Genomic DNA, 16743 nt, shown 5'->3' on the forward strand with positions numbered 1-16743 from the left:
GGCTACTAAGATGGTCCCTTAAAAAGAATGCACAATGACGACGACCAACAATCAACCTCAATGGCTACGCCTCCGATTATGTAGTGTCTTGTGTCTTTTCCTCACAGGATGGGTGTTTCCGAGCCTCTCGGTCTCAGGACGTCGACCCGGACGAAGCCGGCCCGCCGCACATCCTCTTCTGGAGATGCTCCAGGCTCGCCACCCGCTGCAGTGAGGCTGTCCGGCCAATCTTGCCGGCAGCCAGAGCGCCATTGACGAAGTCCTCATCGTCTTGAGCCGACGAAGTTATATCAGGCATGTAGTTGTTGCCTGCGACATCGTTGTTCGCAGCGAAGTAGTTGTTGGGGTCATCTTGGATGGGCACAGCAGCATCAGACGTTGCCTCAGACGACGAGCCGTTGAATGGCATGCTGAGGGATGACACGTCCGAAGCGGCAGGAAACAACGCGTTCATGCCTGTCACTCGCTTCACTGAGTCCTCTGCCATCTTCACCTGCAAATATTTGATGCATGTTCAGGTCGACCTGATAGATAATCATATTTGGACTGGCCAAACGGGGATCTAACATGGATTCTTCTTCTAATAACAGGCACACAGGTCGGTTGGAACAAAGCCAAAATAGGCAATCCATCAGATGCATATCGCAAAAAGGATGTAGCGAAATTGCATACCACACCTTTGCTCTCAAGGTTTCAACATCTGCTTTTAGTACTCTATTGTCAACAGCAGCATCATTGTACTTCTGGTTAACATCAGCAAGACGCCTTAGTAATGAGGAGTTTTCAACTCTTAATTGCGCTACCTGCAAAAAGCAATCCACAACTCAACTCATTAGTCAATAATCTAGGATTTTATCTCTTGGTAAAAAGTAACGGTGGACCATCAGACCTGTGCCTCAAGCTCATTCAAGTGAGCAGCCTTTCTGCTTCTCGAACGCCTGGCTGATTCCCGATTAGATTGTTTCCTGGAACAAGTCAAATAAACTACATTATATCCAATAAGTGTAGGCACAAAAGCTTCATACAAAATCACCCAATAGAATAGCCAATATTACTACTCGTATCTAGTACAAGTAACATAATAGACGATACAGCACATAATGCAGTCCAGAATACCATGACAGAACTCTTGAATATTTTGGTCTTAGTGAATGACCAGAGGTGGGGTCTGCACACTATCCATAGGTAGCTCATTAGTTCATCATAAGCCTTGTATGCTGCACATACCTGTATCTTCCTGTGAGAGTCAGGTGATACCAACTTTAAACTGAGAATAATTCTTAAACGAATTTTGGAGATAGTAATTACCATAGCTACCAAATCCTTGGTTTTCATTAGAAATAATTGCTTTATGAAAGATGAACTCTTTTCGAAGTATGTCTTTAATTTGCAAATCCAAGATGGAGTGCATGAACCAGATACTTTTGGTTGGCTATATTGCAATATAGAAAGTAAAATAGAACAGAGCAAACATCTAAATTCCTGATAAAACAAGAGATTTGAAAAAAGAATGAGACAGATGTTATCTTGGGCAGCTGCACTGGTGCAGGCCACCAGCCCATGAACTCAAGTACCACTAGCCGCCGAAGAGCACAATGCATCCAACAGTCCAACCACTACCACTTTTCTGCCTCATCCCTTCTATATTAACCTTTTCTCCTCATCAGAGGTCTTGATCACGATGTAAGCACAATGTCAGTAATGGCTACAGTAATGTTATGGCATCCTTCCATCCCCTGCCGCGCTCCTCTCCCTTCCATTAGTTTCTTTTTTTGGTTATTTGATTTTCCCCCTCTCAAGAGTTCCTTGATTGTTTCATTTGCACTTCTGTTACATATAGGCCTGCCATCCCCAATTCCCCATTGAAACTACACACGTCTGCATCTCTGCTATTTATTTTTAGAATCCTGAAGTGGAAACACCACAAAAGGAAATAAACACTAACACATATCCCAGTAGGACCCAACGAGGGATCACCTCAAACAATCCACCTAGCAATACCAACACACAAGAGCGCTACCAGGACACACCAAGGCTCCCAAAGTAGTTAACTACTCAATATAAAAGGAGACTCCCCAACAATTATATACTCCACTAGCAATGAGTACACGATCAGAACAGACTTCTAAAGCTTTGATGTTCCATGAATTGCCATCGGAACTCATTGTGTTGTCTGATCCCCAGAGAATGGTCAAGACCAGACTTGGAGGAAGCTGCCCTTTAAGGTCTCCACAAAGGGATTCACAGGTCACAGCTTGTTCATCTACTTCGTGACCATCAATTCGTTTGAATACACTCAACCTCCACACAATCTGCTTTATGCCATTTTCTCCCTATTTAATCACCGGAAGTTCACATTCGCTAGGTCCACATTTTTCTAGGAGTAGGTGCATGAGTAAGCTCAGTGCCCATCAGACTTCCATGCATTATGCATACCTTATGGGCACACTATTGGCGACCAGAAACTCAACTCACGTAACGGTCTGTAGCGCGTTCCCCACCAATTCGGTAACAGTGGAAACAACAATTGATATGATCAATTTCAAAAACTCGTGCATGTAAGCAATATGATGCAAATTCAGATTCAATTCATTCCAAATTGCTTATGTCAATAAACAATTAGAGAACAAAGAACTACGTGGAATGGCCATACAGAAATCCTCTCTTACTGGAGACTCTCAACACCAATGTCTGACATACAGTAAACTACTCCATCCCATAATATAAGACATAACTACTTTTTCGTTGTCCCATAATATAAGGCATGCACCCAAGCCTACATTAACTAGCACATACCTTTTCTCTAAATTTGATTTATTTTAAATTCTTCATCATCAAAACGTCCAACCACATTACATAAATATATACATGCACTTAGGTAATCTAAACGAGGTGGTGGTTATAACTATTTCTTGGTCTTTGTGTTAGTGGTACTTGCGCCTTATATTATGGGATGGAGGGAGTAATATGTAAGCTAAAAAGGGTAAAAAGAAGATCATACACATGATATAGTAGGAAACTGAAGTGCCACTGGATGAAATTGGAAATCCTACAAAAAGGGCTAAGGTAAAACTAAAGAGGCATGCATGATGACAAGACAGGTTAATAATGTACATACATATTACAAGCAAGTAACAAAAGATCACCTTCGTTGTAATCTTTGGTCAGAAGGGTTTGCACTTCCAGTGGTCTCAGCTTCTCCCTCCATATCATCATCGTCTGATTGCTCCCTTGATGAAGAGCTGGTGGGTTGCTTTATAAGGACATCGACATTCTGCACCAACTGTGAACCCGATCCCCCACTTGGGCCACTTAGCTTGTTTTGAACTGGAATAACATTGCCTGATACGTGCACATGGTCCCAAAAAGAACATAAAAAATCAGAATCAGTATTTCATTTTTGTCTATGTTTCACCACAGGAAAAATTATGATAATAGCAATGATTTAAGAACTAGTCAATTCTAAAGCAAGTGCCCATCCTTGCAAGATCCTAAGGATGCAACATGTGTTTATCAAAATATGGTTTCTTCTCAGCACTCAGGACAGAAAGCTCTCCATTCATGGTTAAGGCAACCACAAGCATGACTGCCAGCTGGCAATCAAATGTCTAAACAGAACTACAAGAAAAAGTAATTCTATTCACTTAAAAAAATATTACGATGATGACTACAAGAAAAGAGGCATAAGAAGTCTAATGCTCTAAGAATCACTAAGCAAATGTACACTTATTCTCTACTACATAGTTGATACAAGTCCTACAACTCTACTCTCTTCCAAAGAAATTACAATTTAGTCCCATGCAATTGTGCATGATATTCATGTAGTTTCTAACTATTTTGAAATGCAACCAGATAATATAAGTACCTCCAATGGAATTAGGAGCGCCTATTTGTGAAACCTCAGCACTTGGCAAGGATGGACCAGCTGCAGAACGATCAGGAGGCATTGCACCGGAGGCCTGAAGATGAAAAAGGCACAACTTAGTATGGCAGTTTAACATAACTAAATAAATGATTATAAGACAAACCAATCGGTGCATGTTGTTCTAGTTGTCCATTTCAATTTAACAATTTAATGTAACAAAGCCTCGAATTGCAAATAATTAATTAGAGGTGCAAAATGGGACATAGAAACACATTGAAGTACAGTTTAACAACACAAGCTGCAAAAAAACTCCAAGGATTAAGTTCTAATTAACAAATATGATACTTCAGCGATCAATGATGTGAAGGCCAGTGACCATCGAATTCCGGAGCACACAAACAGGCTAACTCTGTTGATTAGACAATTGACAATTACATAGAGAGAACAAATCAATATGAGATCATCCAACTAAGCACAAGGACCTACAATATATGGCAACTTATCGCATGGAACATTCCGATACTTGTGGAAAGTTACAAAACTTGGCAAAAATAAAAAGGCAATGTACAATTTAAGCAACCCACTACAGAAGGATTCCCAGCAAACCTGAGTTTCGCAGATTTAGTAAGAATACATGCTGAGTTGCTGACTGGTTACATCGGCATCTCAATACCAAGGCCTATGAATTTGCGCCTTCTGAACAGCCCTAAATAACTATGCACGGAGCCAATCACCGACAGTCAACAGAATACATGCAGACCATGGACGCCATGGGCATGTAAGAAAGCGGTAAGCAAATCGCCGATCCAAACACCTAAACATTCACTCATACTAGTAGCATTGCTTTGCAAGTGTGTAGACATCATCAACTAAAAGAGAATGGTTGTACCCTCCACATGGCGGAGACCGCGGCGAGGTCCTTCTCCAGCTTCTGCTTCAGAATGGCGTTGTACTCCATGGGGTCAACCACCGCACCCGTCGCCGCAGCCGCCATCTGCGGCTGCTTCACATCAACCGGCACCACCCCTCCGGCGCCGCTCACCACCCCCGCGCCGGGCCCCGGGCTAGGGTTCTCAACGGGGCTATCGAGCACCGCCTCCTCCAGAAACTTCTGGAAGTACCACTCCGAGGGGCACCGGTTCATCGCGTTCCCGCCGCCGCCGCTCCCCGCCCCAGCAACTCCCGCCCCTCCCGACGCCGCCGCCGCACTGCCGCCCTCCTGCTGCTGGGCCGCCGCCGACGACGGCTGTGGGACCCAGTACGTGTCGGAGATCTCCTCCACGGAGAACACGCGGTCCATAGCGGAATCCGCCGCACGCGGGATCGCGGCCGGTGGGTGGGAGATTCGCGCGGTGGCGGAGAGGAGGGAGGCGGGGGGATTCGAGGGTTTGATCGGAGAAATCTCGCGCGAATTGCTGCTTCTGCTTCGAGAAGAAGAGGAGAAGGAGAGGAGAGGAGGAGCAGAAGAGGATTTGGCAGAAGGCGGATTGGTTTTTTGTGTGTTGTTTGGTACTCATAAATGACTGACTCAGCACACACGAGTCCACGAGGACGAGGCTCCGGTTTACGACAAAAACGCGGTTTTTTGTTCCGAGGTTGGGATTAGTGTTCTGTTTACCGGATAATTAAACCAACCGAAAATTGTGCATTTGTTTCTGAAAAAAAAATATACACCGTTTTGTTAATCAGTAGTAGTACTTGCTTGTGCTGGTAGGGGTAACTGATATATCAAGTTATCCAGAATTTATCCCTGAAAAGATATCTAGATTTCGATATATCATGGATAATATTAGAATAGTTATTTTTATTTACATTTCGATTGACGGAGAAAATTAACTATACTATGGTAGAACTTAGTAGATTAATTCCCTTGACTTAAAAAAAGAAAAAAAAGGCTGCCACTATAAAAAATAAAAAATGGTTAGTTTCCACTGTTGTCTCTTAAGTCGATGCAGACTTAACCAGATATCTTTAAGAGCTAGTATTTGACGGTTAGGAACAATTAAACAGACATTTGTATTTTCAATCCTCTTATTCACCTTATCTAAAAGTTCTCTCATTATCCCATAAAACAACCTTTGTCATCTACTTCCATGTAATTTCTTAAAGGCAAAACACCAAAAAAAATCCCATTGTCATAGAATTAAATAGAGATGAGAGATGAAGATGCTATTAGAGTACAAAACGAATTTGACTTGTCAAATAGAATAGAGAGTAACCGAATAGACATTTAGGGAGTGAAATTTGACCATGTTATTGAAGCCGCTCTTATTCCCCTATCTAAAAGTTCTCCCGTTATCCCATAGACCATAATACGACTTTTGCATTCTCCATCCCTATAATTTCTTAATGGCGAAACACCAAAAAGTTTTTTCTTTAAAAAAGAAAGGAGCATCTAATTTTAAGCCCAGACCAAGCACGCCCCTACTACGACAATACGCACGTTGCGATGGAATACCAGAGGAAGAACGGGGAAAAAAAACGGTCACGGCCGATCGATCGACTGCAACGTGATCCCATGCTTATCCCCGCTTTTCGCAGCAGCTTCAGCATCGGCGACGTGACAAGAAAGAGGGAGAAGAAGAAGGACACAGATTCTAGTTGGATGCTCCCCTTTCCCATCTGCGATTTTGCAAGTTGGGGGTGGATATCCTTGTTATTGTGGATTGGGTCTACTTTTCTTCCTAGCCTCATCCAAAAAGGGCAAGCTGATGGTGGGCAGTTTTTTCTTTTCCTTTTAGTTGATGGCTAAAAACGAAGGCTCTCTTTAGTTTTCGAAAGGTTTTCTCAAAAACATCGTATCGAATTTTTAGACATCTAAATAGAGCATTAAATACATATAAACATTAAAACTAATTACACAGTTATGAAAGAAATCATGAGACAAATCTTTTGAGCCTAATTAATACGTAATTAGCCATAAGTGCTACAGTAACCCACATGTAGTAATAATATATTAATTAGGCTTAAAAGATCCATCTCGCAGTTTCTTGGTAATTTATTTTGTAATTAGATTACGTTTAATACCTCAAATGTGTGTTCGTATATGATATGCGATGTTTTTGAAAAAAAAATTATAAACTAATCGGGGCCTAAAAGTCTAGTTTGGTACGTTTCGGGTCTGAGATTTTTTTGAGGTAGGTAATTTATACATGATTATGGAAATAACATATAGATAAATTATTATGTTTCTGTTTTTGATAAAATATAAAATTTTCAATCGTTTTAATTTAACTTGCAAACCCCAAATACGTTATAGATATACGTATTGACATGTAGCTGTGCCAAATGGGACCTCATTGACACCGTTTTGCCTGCATGGTTACACAGTTTCAGCATCAATTAATGGCAGATAATGCAAAAATGTTTACTGTTTGAAGAATTGAAAGTGTGATTTTTAAAAGGATGAGACTGGTTTGCAAAAAAGAAGTGATTTGATTTGTGCTCTTGCTGATGTTGAGATTTTTTTTTTCCTCCTCCTAACCTCTCATTTTCTTATTCAGGACGGATTTCCGGGGAAAGCAAGAAGATATGATGCGTGTTGGTGCAAGCAATTGACTTTTCCATGGCTAATTCCAGCATACAGATCATCATTTTTTCCATGGCTAATTCCAGACTTGCAGTTACATATCATATGCCATAAAGGAAATTAGTATAACTGTTTACTCGCTAATGCACCGCTGCTAAATAGACAGGCAAGACTAATTCAACTAGCTAGCTTGTCCCATTGTTACACTGCTCCCTGGGATTCAGATATGCTTCACTTGTTTCATTCTGACTCGCCAAGGTAACCAGCCCAGCTACTTGGCTGATTATTTTGATTCCAGATGTCAGTCAGAAAAATGTTACAGGTAGATGATTTTCTCCTGGTGTTGCGCTTTCTTTCTTAATCACAAATCTAGTTAGTCACCCTGTTTTTTCCTTTCGGGTCTATGCCTTAAGTCTATAGGGCTTCTAAGCGTCATGTAACAAAACTCTTTCCTTCTAATATATTGACGTGCAAATCTTTGCAAGATGATGATAAACATAGAAGTATATGAACTTAATTAGTTTTATGGAGAACTGGAAGAAAAGTGTCAGCATCTGTGGCCATGGGGATCATTCTGTGGCCCAGCCAGATTGCAAGTCTGAAAGAGAAGTGACACCTGCAAATTGCAGTCTTGCTGGAGGGATTGGCCATTAGGGAAGGAAACCTGAAGGCAAAGTCGTTATCAGGCGCAGCCGTTGTGCTGCCTTATCCATGGACAAGAAGGTGATGGATTCAGACGGCATAATCTCCAGTCAGCCATGGAAATCACTACGGTCTTATCCTTGTGCCCCTCTATCCCCACAAGAATAGGAATATTGGACAGTCCAATCCAATCTCCTGTCTTTTCAGCCTTCTTAAGGATAAACACAATGTTTCCCAGAATTGATGGCATGACAGCCATGACTGAACGCCACCTGATTGGATCCACCAAAAAGGCTGTGTTTCCTTGCCCAAAAAAATGTTTATATGTTCTGCAAAAATATTCAGTGCTAACTGATCGTTGGATTTGATTTATGAATTATACTCTACAGATGCAATTCTGGGACGAAGCTTCAGAGTTCAGGCAGTTTATAAACTATACTCTACCTTCTTCATTCATATCTACGTTCTAAGGATAGAAGTGGAGAGATACTGAAAGACAGTTTCTGAGCTACCTTCTCCATTCATCTGTACGTTCTAAGGATAAAACTGGTGTGAGATACTGAGATACAGTCATGATTCATGAATCATACACGACAACTGGATGAACTATGAATGTTACGCAAATTAACCAGACCCAAAAAAAAAAAAAACAGAGAGAGAGAACGGTATACTGCCTTGTCATTGGCTTGCTCATGCTCGAGGCATGAAACAGCTCATCTCAAGGCATAGCAGCCTTCATGCTCTTGGCATACTCTTCTACTCTTTTCAACCCTTCTTCAGGTGAAGCAGCTTCTCCTAGCTGTCTAACAATAGCACTGCCAATTATCACGCCATCCGCTCCCCAGCCTGCAATCTGTATTGCAAATCACAAAATTATTAACAAATATAGACCAAATACAAAGTAACAAATGTTGCATTGCGAGTCTAATTTACCTGCTTTACATGCTCTGGAGTCGATATGCCAAAGCCAACAGCAACAGGTTTGTCTGTAACCTGTAAAGTCAGGAATATAAGCTACATTAACAAAAGTGCTCTTCAAACATGAATTTCTGACATATTACGCTTGCACTAGTTTACTGCTTTAACTTTTTGCCAGGTAGTTTGTTTCTTACTTGTGAGAAGAAAACTATACTCTACAAACCTTCTTAATCTCCTGAAGAAGGTACTCAACATGCAAATTTACATTTGACCGTGCACCTGTAACTCCAACAGAACTCACCTGCATAATATATGGACTAGTTATCACAGACATAGTTGAGTGTCACCAAACAGATTCAAAGATGAAGGGAGAATATGATGGGATTTCATTTAATAGATGAGATGACTAATGGATCATGTGCTTGTGATGCCATATTGGTTCAATGTTTGCAAATTTTAGTTGCTTACTTTTTCACATTTTTTCCCTGTTCATATCATTCTAGGATTGATCTCATGATCTTTCAGTAGTATGCAAATACAATATATTTTCTTATAATTCATCCCTTTGTAATTGTTCAAAACAAATATTCAAAACATATAGGGGATAAAAAGAGGGGATGCCATCTAGATCTGGTGATAAACTTCATGCAAGTGCTTGGGAGTTACTAGATACCCACAAGATAAATAAATCCTTCCGAAGCTTTTGCAATCTCCTTCATCCTCTCTATTGGTGTGGTTGGCGTTGTAAGCAACACCTGCAAGCAATTGGCTAAAATATGAATTGCTAGATGAACAAAACTTAAGATAATTTTTCTGTTGACAAGACATCAAGCATAACCACGGATTAGACTACCAGGCAATGAAAGTAAGTCATGCCAAATTTTAATATTTCAAGCCGAGGTACACAAATTTCAAATGAAACAAGCTGAGCCCAGTTTGGCCTGAACTTTCCAAGCTAAATATGCATAGATCAGCTTTTGCCACATATTTCATTATTTGGAAACTAAAATCAACAAAAAGCAATAGAACAACACAAGCAAATTTTCACTTGAACATTGCATGTCGGGTGAAAGTGAGGACCAACCAGCTCGATGCCCTGCATGATGGCCTCGTTCCTCAACAATGTTGTCTCTTCCAAAGGAAGATCAGGTACTACAAGACCTGTTCATAACAAGAGTGAAATGCATTATAATTTACACAGAACTACAGGTATCTCTATCTCAATGTAAAGTCTTTTTGAAAAAATTGCAACACAAAATAGCCCATCACCCATATTTGATAAAGGTGATATATTACTGAACTAACATACTTCTTTTCACTAACTTCTAGTAAAAGAAAAATTCATAGATACACTGAATGAAGTGAGTCACGCGCCTCAGAAATCAATACAAAATAAGAAGCATTACAGCTTTTACTAACTATCGCACATACCCTTATATCTTTTCTATATACAACAGATAATCAACAAAGTGGAATCCTTGCTTGGCCACATCCTGTGTGGTACTGTGGTGGCATTTAAAATAAACTACGGATTGTAGTGCAAGGACATTCAGTTCAATTCAGACAGACTGACTGCAAAGATACTATGGTCTACTCCGATCTGGTGATTAAATCAGAAAATTTACTCGGTGTCAAACCGAACCTAGAAGTGATTGTACCAATGTAGGAAAAATTACCATGTACACCAGCTTGTTTGATGATAGCCAGAAAGTTCTGCACTCCGCGCTTTAGAATTGGGTTGTAGTATGTGAAGAGAACTATTGGACAAGATAACTCAGGTATAACCCCCTTGAGCATAGCTATGACAGAATCAAACGTAGTGCCTTTCTTAAGAGCACGTGTTGCCGCAGCCTGAAATGAAGCACAGTCCAAAAAAAACCTTATTTCGTAGCCATGACAAGACATTAAAGCTAGCAAGTGCAAAGAAGCACATACCTGAATAACCGGTCCATCAGCCAATGGATCCGAGTAAGGTACACCGACCTCAATCACATCTGAACCGCATGAATCTAGGATCTTCAACGCTTTCGATGTGGTTGCCAAGTCAGGGTCACCGGCTGTGATGAATGGAATGAATGCAGTCTGAAAAATTCCAAGATTAGACAATATGCTCAAACTAAATCCCTCCCTGAAAGCAATAACACCCTGAAACAATAACATTGAGCATTGGAGCAAAGTTGCAAACTCAGTCTGTATTAAGCGTTCATCACGGGGTAACCAATTAACTCATTGCTTATATCCAATTTTTTGCTAATTAATCATGCAGCGTGGCAAATTTTTCAAAATGTCATTTAACAAATAAATATCAGGGAAGAAATGCACGGAAAATTATCGATCCGAACATACACGAAAACCCCCATCACTTCAACCCCTACAGCATAGCACCGAGGCCTCAAAATCGCATGGCGTGGTAGCCTCTGCAGAGGGACCAGCGAATCGATGGCTGAGAAGCAGCACCTTGCCCTGCTCCCGGAGCCTGGAGAAGGTCCCAGCGACGCCGCGCTTGCCGGCGCCCCCCTCCATGGGAGGCCGCGCGCCCAACCGCCCTTCTCTCGACACCCCCGCTCCGCCTCCACAGAGGGAAACGCTGCCGCGTACGCGGCGGTGCCGGTGGAGAAACTGCGCCGGCGGCAGCGGCAGCGGCCGCAACCGATGAAATGGAGGCGCCCTCGCGATGAGCACGACGGCGCACGTGACGCGTGACGTGAGCGTGACGGCGTATCTCCGCTTCTATATGGGCCGAAAGCTTCACGGTTGCTCGCACGTGGCCCGTTATGCATGGGCCGGAACGGGATTACGACGAAATGGGCCGCGTGGCCCGTGTAGTCATGTGTATAAGGACTCCTCCAAATATAAAAGGAACCAAGCAATGTGATTTCATTGACATTATTAATGGTGGTTTTTGCTTAAGTGACAAACATGTGGCTTACGTGGAGTCACGGTTAACAAAAAAAACAAAGGAACCCACTCGTCATTGGCAATTTAAAAATATCAAAAGAACATGCAGAGTCCACCTGCACATGCTTCGCATAGAGTCGCGCCGCCCCGATCCAACTCCGTCTTGAGCCTACTCCACCTCCTACACCTGGAGCCACACCCTGAAGTGCCTCGAGTCCACTCGCTCGACGCTGCATCATCTACTCTGTCATATCACCTATGGAATCCAAATAGCCTAGCACCCTCTCTATTTGCATCCCTCGTGTTTATCGAGGGAGAGAAGAGGGAAATAAAAAGAGAGGGGTTGTTTTAATAACGTATAGGACCATATTTTTTAATTTTATTTGACTATTTTACACATAAACGCCATGTAGGTGCCACATAAGATAAAAATATCGAGTTAATGGGCCACGTATACATCGGGTCATCAAAAACACTCTCAAAACAACTGAGAAAATCGACGTGTACATCTATTAATACTTCACGAAGACATTATTCGATTTTACAGTTAAGGAACATGCATTAACTTGATCTATATTTGAGGGAGGGAAAATGAACCTTTCCTCGTCATTATCATACACTGTATAATCCCGTTCTGTTGCCTTTTGGCTTCGTTAAGTTCATTCTGCTCCATCCATTTCAACGTATACTCAGTCTATCCCAAATAAGTATTCGAAATACTCAGTGTATCTAACAAAGAAAGAACTTCACCCGAATCTAGTTAATCCATTATCTAAAATCTAGTTAAACATATCTAATAACGAAAGGACTCCCCCCAAATCTAGTTAGAGGCTGAGTTTTAATCCATTCTCTAAAATAAGTCTATGTTTATTGTCTATTTCTATTATTCTTGACAGTAAAGGGTGATCTACATTTTTCTCATTCTCTCCATGGGTGGAAAGAGAATGAATCCGGTGATTACTAATAGGCGTGTTGGTTTGCAACAATCTCAACAAGCAGAAATAGAGGATTGGACAAAATTTGCAATCCCCGTGGAAAATTAATATTGCAGAGATTTCAATGCAGATGTATTTACAAAATACAGTGGCATCATTCTAGATATCAGCTACACCATGGTACAATGATTTAGAAACTATCTGAATCTGCAGGTTTTATAGCAGTGCACCCTTCATGCTCCTGGCATACTCCTCCAGCCTTTTCAGCCCTTGTTTGGGAGAAGCTGCTTCACCTAACTGCTTCACCATTGCACTGCCGATGATCACTCCATCTGCACCCCACTCTGCTATCTGTATCCATTTACAGTTGACAGTGAGTCAGGTTTTGCAGCAAAAATTAGTGAAAATAGATTGCAAACAAACTAATCATTCAGAAGAATTTTGAGATACTAGTAAAATTTTTATTAGAAAAAACAATTCCTTACCTGCTTGACATGGTCAGGAGTTGATATGCCAAAACCAACACACACAGCTTTATCAGTGACCTGCTTAACCTCCTGAAGAAGATGCTCAACACGTGCATTTACTTTTGGACGGGGACCTGTAACTCCATTGACACTGACCTGCATATAATAATTTACAACACGTTATTTGTCTGGATTAGAAAGCTAAAACATGTATTGAGCAGTTAGGTTTCTGCATATATAGTAGCACTTACGATATAAACAAATCCTCCTGAAGCTTCTGTGATTAGCTTCATCCTCTCTCCCGGTGTAGCTGGCGTTGTAAGCAGCACCTGCAGACATTAATCCACACAACTCATCAGAATTCAGAACAGTGTAATACTAGTTTTAATTAATGGATGAGTATATTTATAGATGTAAGTAACTATAGATTCGTTCCGATCTAACAAAAAATATCTCGAGATACCAAATCATTTCTCACCATTAGATGTAGCTAAGTAGTAAGTACGTTGTTAGATTCAACGATCAGAAACGATTTGGTACCGCAAGTTACCACTACCTCAGAGTACTTTTTGTTGGACTATAAAATTGCTCAAGTAACTAATCTGCATACCAGCTCTAGGTTGCTCTTGATGGCTTCACTCCTGAAAGTGCATGTGTCCACATAAGGAAGATCAGGAACTATAAGACCTGATTACACATGCGACAGCTGGGAATTAGCATTTCCACTGTCAAAGAGATAAAGACAGCAAATATAGCTTCAGTTGTATCATTGAAAAATGCCAGTTACAGAATCAAAGGAATTAGGATTTGTGACACTTGTAGCCCCCGCGGTACGTACTATGGATTTTAGGATTTCACCTTATATATACCTCTTATAAGTCGCCGTGCGGCATTGTAACCTAATCTCGAAATAGTGAAGATATTTTGCTGGCTGGCGTTCGTGGTTTTTTCTCTCCTACTTTAAAAGGATTTTTCACGTTAAATCTCGTGTCTTTTGTGTTGTGTTGATCTACTGCGTTCATCGTTTATTTAGCTGTTGATATTCTAACCGACGTCATAACAACTCTTACTTCATTTGTGTAGTTTAAGAGATCTGTTGGGCCCACCTTAACTATGCCAGAATATAAATGGTTTCATGACAGACTAAATATATACATGATAGGATTGGAGTTTTGGAGTGTTGCAAATACAGGCAAACTTGCAAATCAACTCTGTCGTACACGTGGATAGCAAGAGCAGAGTGACACAACACAAGATGCAGATTGATGATATGACGATAGAGCCATACAACAATATCCACTTAATAAAACGCAGAATGATGGGGTGTTGAGGTCAGTGTACAGTGTCCATGATGGTTACACTTCACTGCTAATTAATCATCTTCGTTCTGTTACTCAACACTGACACCGACAGACTAATATCGTTGTATTGTTGTTTTTTTTTCCCAAGAAGGTAAAAGGTAAACTACTGATAGCATCTCAAACAACTCATTTAAATTTGGTCATCTATCTTTATTTGGATGATCATCTAAAATAAGATTATCCATATATGATATACTCTATATCTATTTGGAGGATGGAGAGATTATCTAAATATAAAGTTTCTCTCTCCTAATATGGATGACATCCAAAAATAGATAATAGATGGTCTTTTTGTTGGAGCTTAATTTGTAGTTTTCATCCTCTATTTTTAGAACGGAGGATGGGATAGATGAGTTGTCGGGTACTAGGCATGTTCAGTTTTATTGGGTAATTTTTTGTCGGCGTGTGTTCCTCTTTTGATACTGATAGAGTACGGATCAGTATTATCTTCTTGAGATTAGGAGAGTAATTAATTAGTTATTTAGTTGGTTAAATATAGTTTACCTTGAACGCCGGCGTGTTTGGCTGCGGCGGTGAAGTTGGCGGCACCTCGCCGGAGGATGGGGCCGAAGTAGGAGAGGAGGACGACTGGGCAGGACAGCTCCGGCGTCACCTCCCTGAGCATCGACAAGACGGCCTCCGGCGTGGCGCCGCCGGACAGCGCCCGCGCCGCGGAGGCCTGGATGACGGGGCCGTCGGCGTAGGGGTCGGAGAACGGCACGCCGAGCTCGATGACGTCGGCGCCGCAGGCGTCGAGCAGCCGCAGCGCCTCCGCCGTCGTCTCCATGTCCGGGTCGCCGGCGGTGAGGTACGGGATGAACGCCGTCTGCTCCTCGCGCACACAAACCAACACCTACTCAGTATGCATCGATCCCAGCTACCTACCTGTACGTCCATGCCGTCAAGAATGCACTGTGCTTCACGTACCTTGCCCTGGTCCTTGAGCTTGGACATGGTCTGCGACACCGACATGCGCCGCCGCTCTTGAGCGGCGCCGGCGGCGGGCACGGGCGCCTCCACGGCGACCGAGGCCACCGTCACGAGCCTCCCCGCCGCCGGCGCCGCGACGGCGCACCACCGCCCGGCTGCTCGCAGGCGGCGCAACGCCGGCGCCGAGGAAGAAGCCGACGACGGCGACGCCTTCATCGTGAAAGACGCTATATATATCTAGGTAGCTAGCTACTGCTACTCGTAGCTGTGACTAGCTTAGTCTGTCTGTGTGCGCGCTCGATCGGGGTGAATTGAGGCTATGGCGGGAGGGAGCGCGATTATATAGGTGTAGGTGCGCGCGCGCGCGAACACCGCGCGTTATGAGCGGCCGGAGACGACGATGGCGACGGAATTATAGCTAGCTGCTTTGCTTGCACGGGGAGTGGAGAGCATGCGGTGTGTCGTACGTGTGGCGCGCGCGCGTTCGTGGTGTTGGGGGAAACGCGGACGCGCGCGTCGCGTGCGTCGGTTTCGCGGGCGTGCGCCGAGGGCTGGCGCACGTGGCTGGCGCTACGTACGTACCTCGACCGGTTATAAGGGCATCTTCACTATATTCAATGTATGTTACCTAACTTGGCATTAGCGTGGGCCACAGTAGCATGTAGTAGTTGCTTACATAATCCTGAGTGCTTATGTAGGAGATGCGAAGTAAGGCGGGGCCCACTTTAGGAAAAAATAGCAAGTTTTCTAGAAGTCAGCTGTTTGATGTGTGAGAAAAAAACATTATTTATTTGTTTATACCGGGTAGTAGCACTATGTTTCAGTAGTAGTTATTCATCATCTCCATAATGGCTATTACCGGATGATAAGGTAATATTTAATGTTTACTACCTAACTATTCGGTTACATTCGGTTACATTGTGTTGCTCTAACATGTTTTCGTTTTCTTCAGATTCATTTAGAAACCAACATATTAGCTGCATTTAGCTTATAAAATATTTGAATAGTAAGAAATATGGATATGTTATAAAGGCTCCCATCGCTTCGCGATTGTAACTGTTTATAAGCCAAAATTTGAATTTTATAATTTAATTTTGGACTTGATTTTGTGACTTTTTCATCCTGATTTATTTTACACATTTCGCTTTTGAATTGCTATGGACACAAATATAAAAGTTTTACCTGTAAATTATTTTTC

At 42.1% G+C, this 16743-nt stretch overlaps 3 protein-coding genes across 3 annotated transcripts; all 3 read right to left on the bottom strand.

Moving 5' to 3' along the window:
- Nucleotides 1-115: 115 nt before the first annotated feature.
- On the bottom strand, nucleotides 116-5419 carry LOC102712067 (bZIP transcription factor RISBZ2-like). The gene is made up of 6 exons (XM_006650668.3): nucleotides 4755-5419; nucleotides 3866-3959; nucleotides 3147-3342; nucleotides 890-965; nucleotides 678-803; nucleotides 116-493 (listed from the first exon to the last, which is right to left on the bottom strand). The coding sequence occupies exons 1-6, from the start codon at nucleotides 5163-5165 to the stop codon at nucleotides 134-136; spliced, it is 1263 nt and encodes a 420-aa protein (XP_006650731.2). The 5' UTR covers nucleotides 5166-5419; the 3' UTR covers nucleotides 116-133.
- Nucleotides 5420-8334: 2915 nt separating this feature from the next.
- LOC102719662 (tryptophan synthase alpha chain-like) lies at nucleotides 8335-11635 on the bottom strand. Its single transcript, XM_015834771.2, has 8 exons — nucleotides 11412-11635; nucleotides 10890-11036; nucleotides 10631-10805; nucleotides 10039-10115; nucleotides 9632-9709; nucleotides 9178-9255; nucleotides 8970-9029; nucleotides 8335-8889 (listed from the first exon to the last, which is right to left on the bottom strand). Exons 1-8 carry the CDS (start codon nucleotides 11475-11477, stop codon nucleotides 8755-8757), a joined length of 816 nt encoding a protein of 271 aa, XP_015690257.1. The 5' UTR covers nucleotides 11478-11635; the 3' UTR covers nucleotides 8335-8754.
- Nucleotides 11636-12834: 1199 nt separating this feature from the next.
- Nucleotides 12835-16480, bottom strand: LOC102719945 (tryptophan synthase alpha chain-like). The gene is made up of 7 exons (XM_006651843.3): nucleotides 16453-16480; nucleotides 15543-15772; nucleotides 15120-15441; nucleotides 13865-13941; nucleotides 13506-13583; nucleotides 13273-13410; nucleotides 12835-13138 (listed from the first exon to the last, which is right to left on the bottom strand). Exons 1-7 carry the CDS (start codon nucleotides 16478-16480, stop codon nucleotides 13004-13006), a joined length of 1008 nt encoding a protein of 335 aa, XP_006651906.2. The 3' UTR covers nucleotides 12835-13003.
- Between the last annotated feature and the right edge of the window lie 263 nt (nucleotides 16481-16743).

This window comes from Oryza brachyantha, chromosome 3 (assembly GCF_000231095.2).
Source record: "Oryza brachyantha chromosome 3, ObraRS2, whole genome shotgun sequence".
Classification (NCBI taxonomy): Eukaryota; Viridiplantae; Streptophyta; class Magnoliopsida; order Poales; family Poaceae; genus Oryza; species Oryza brachyantha.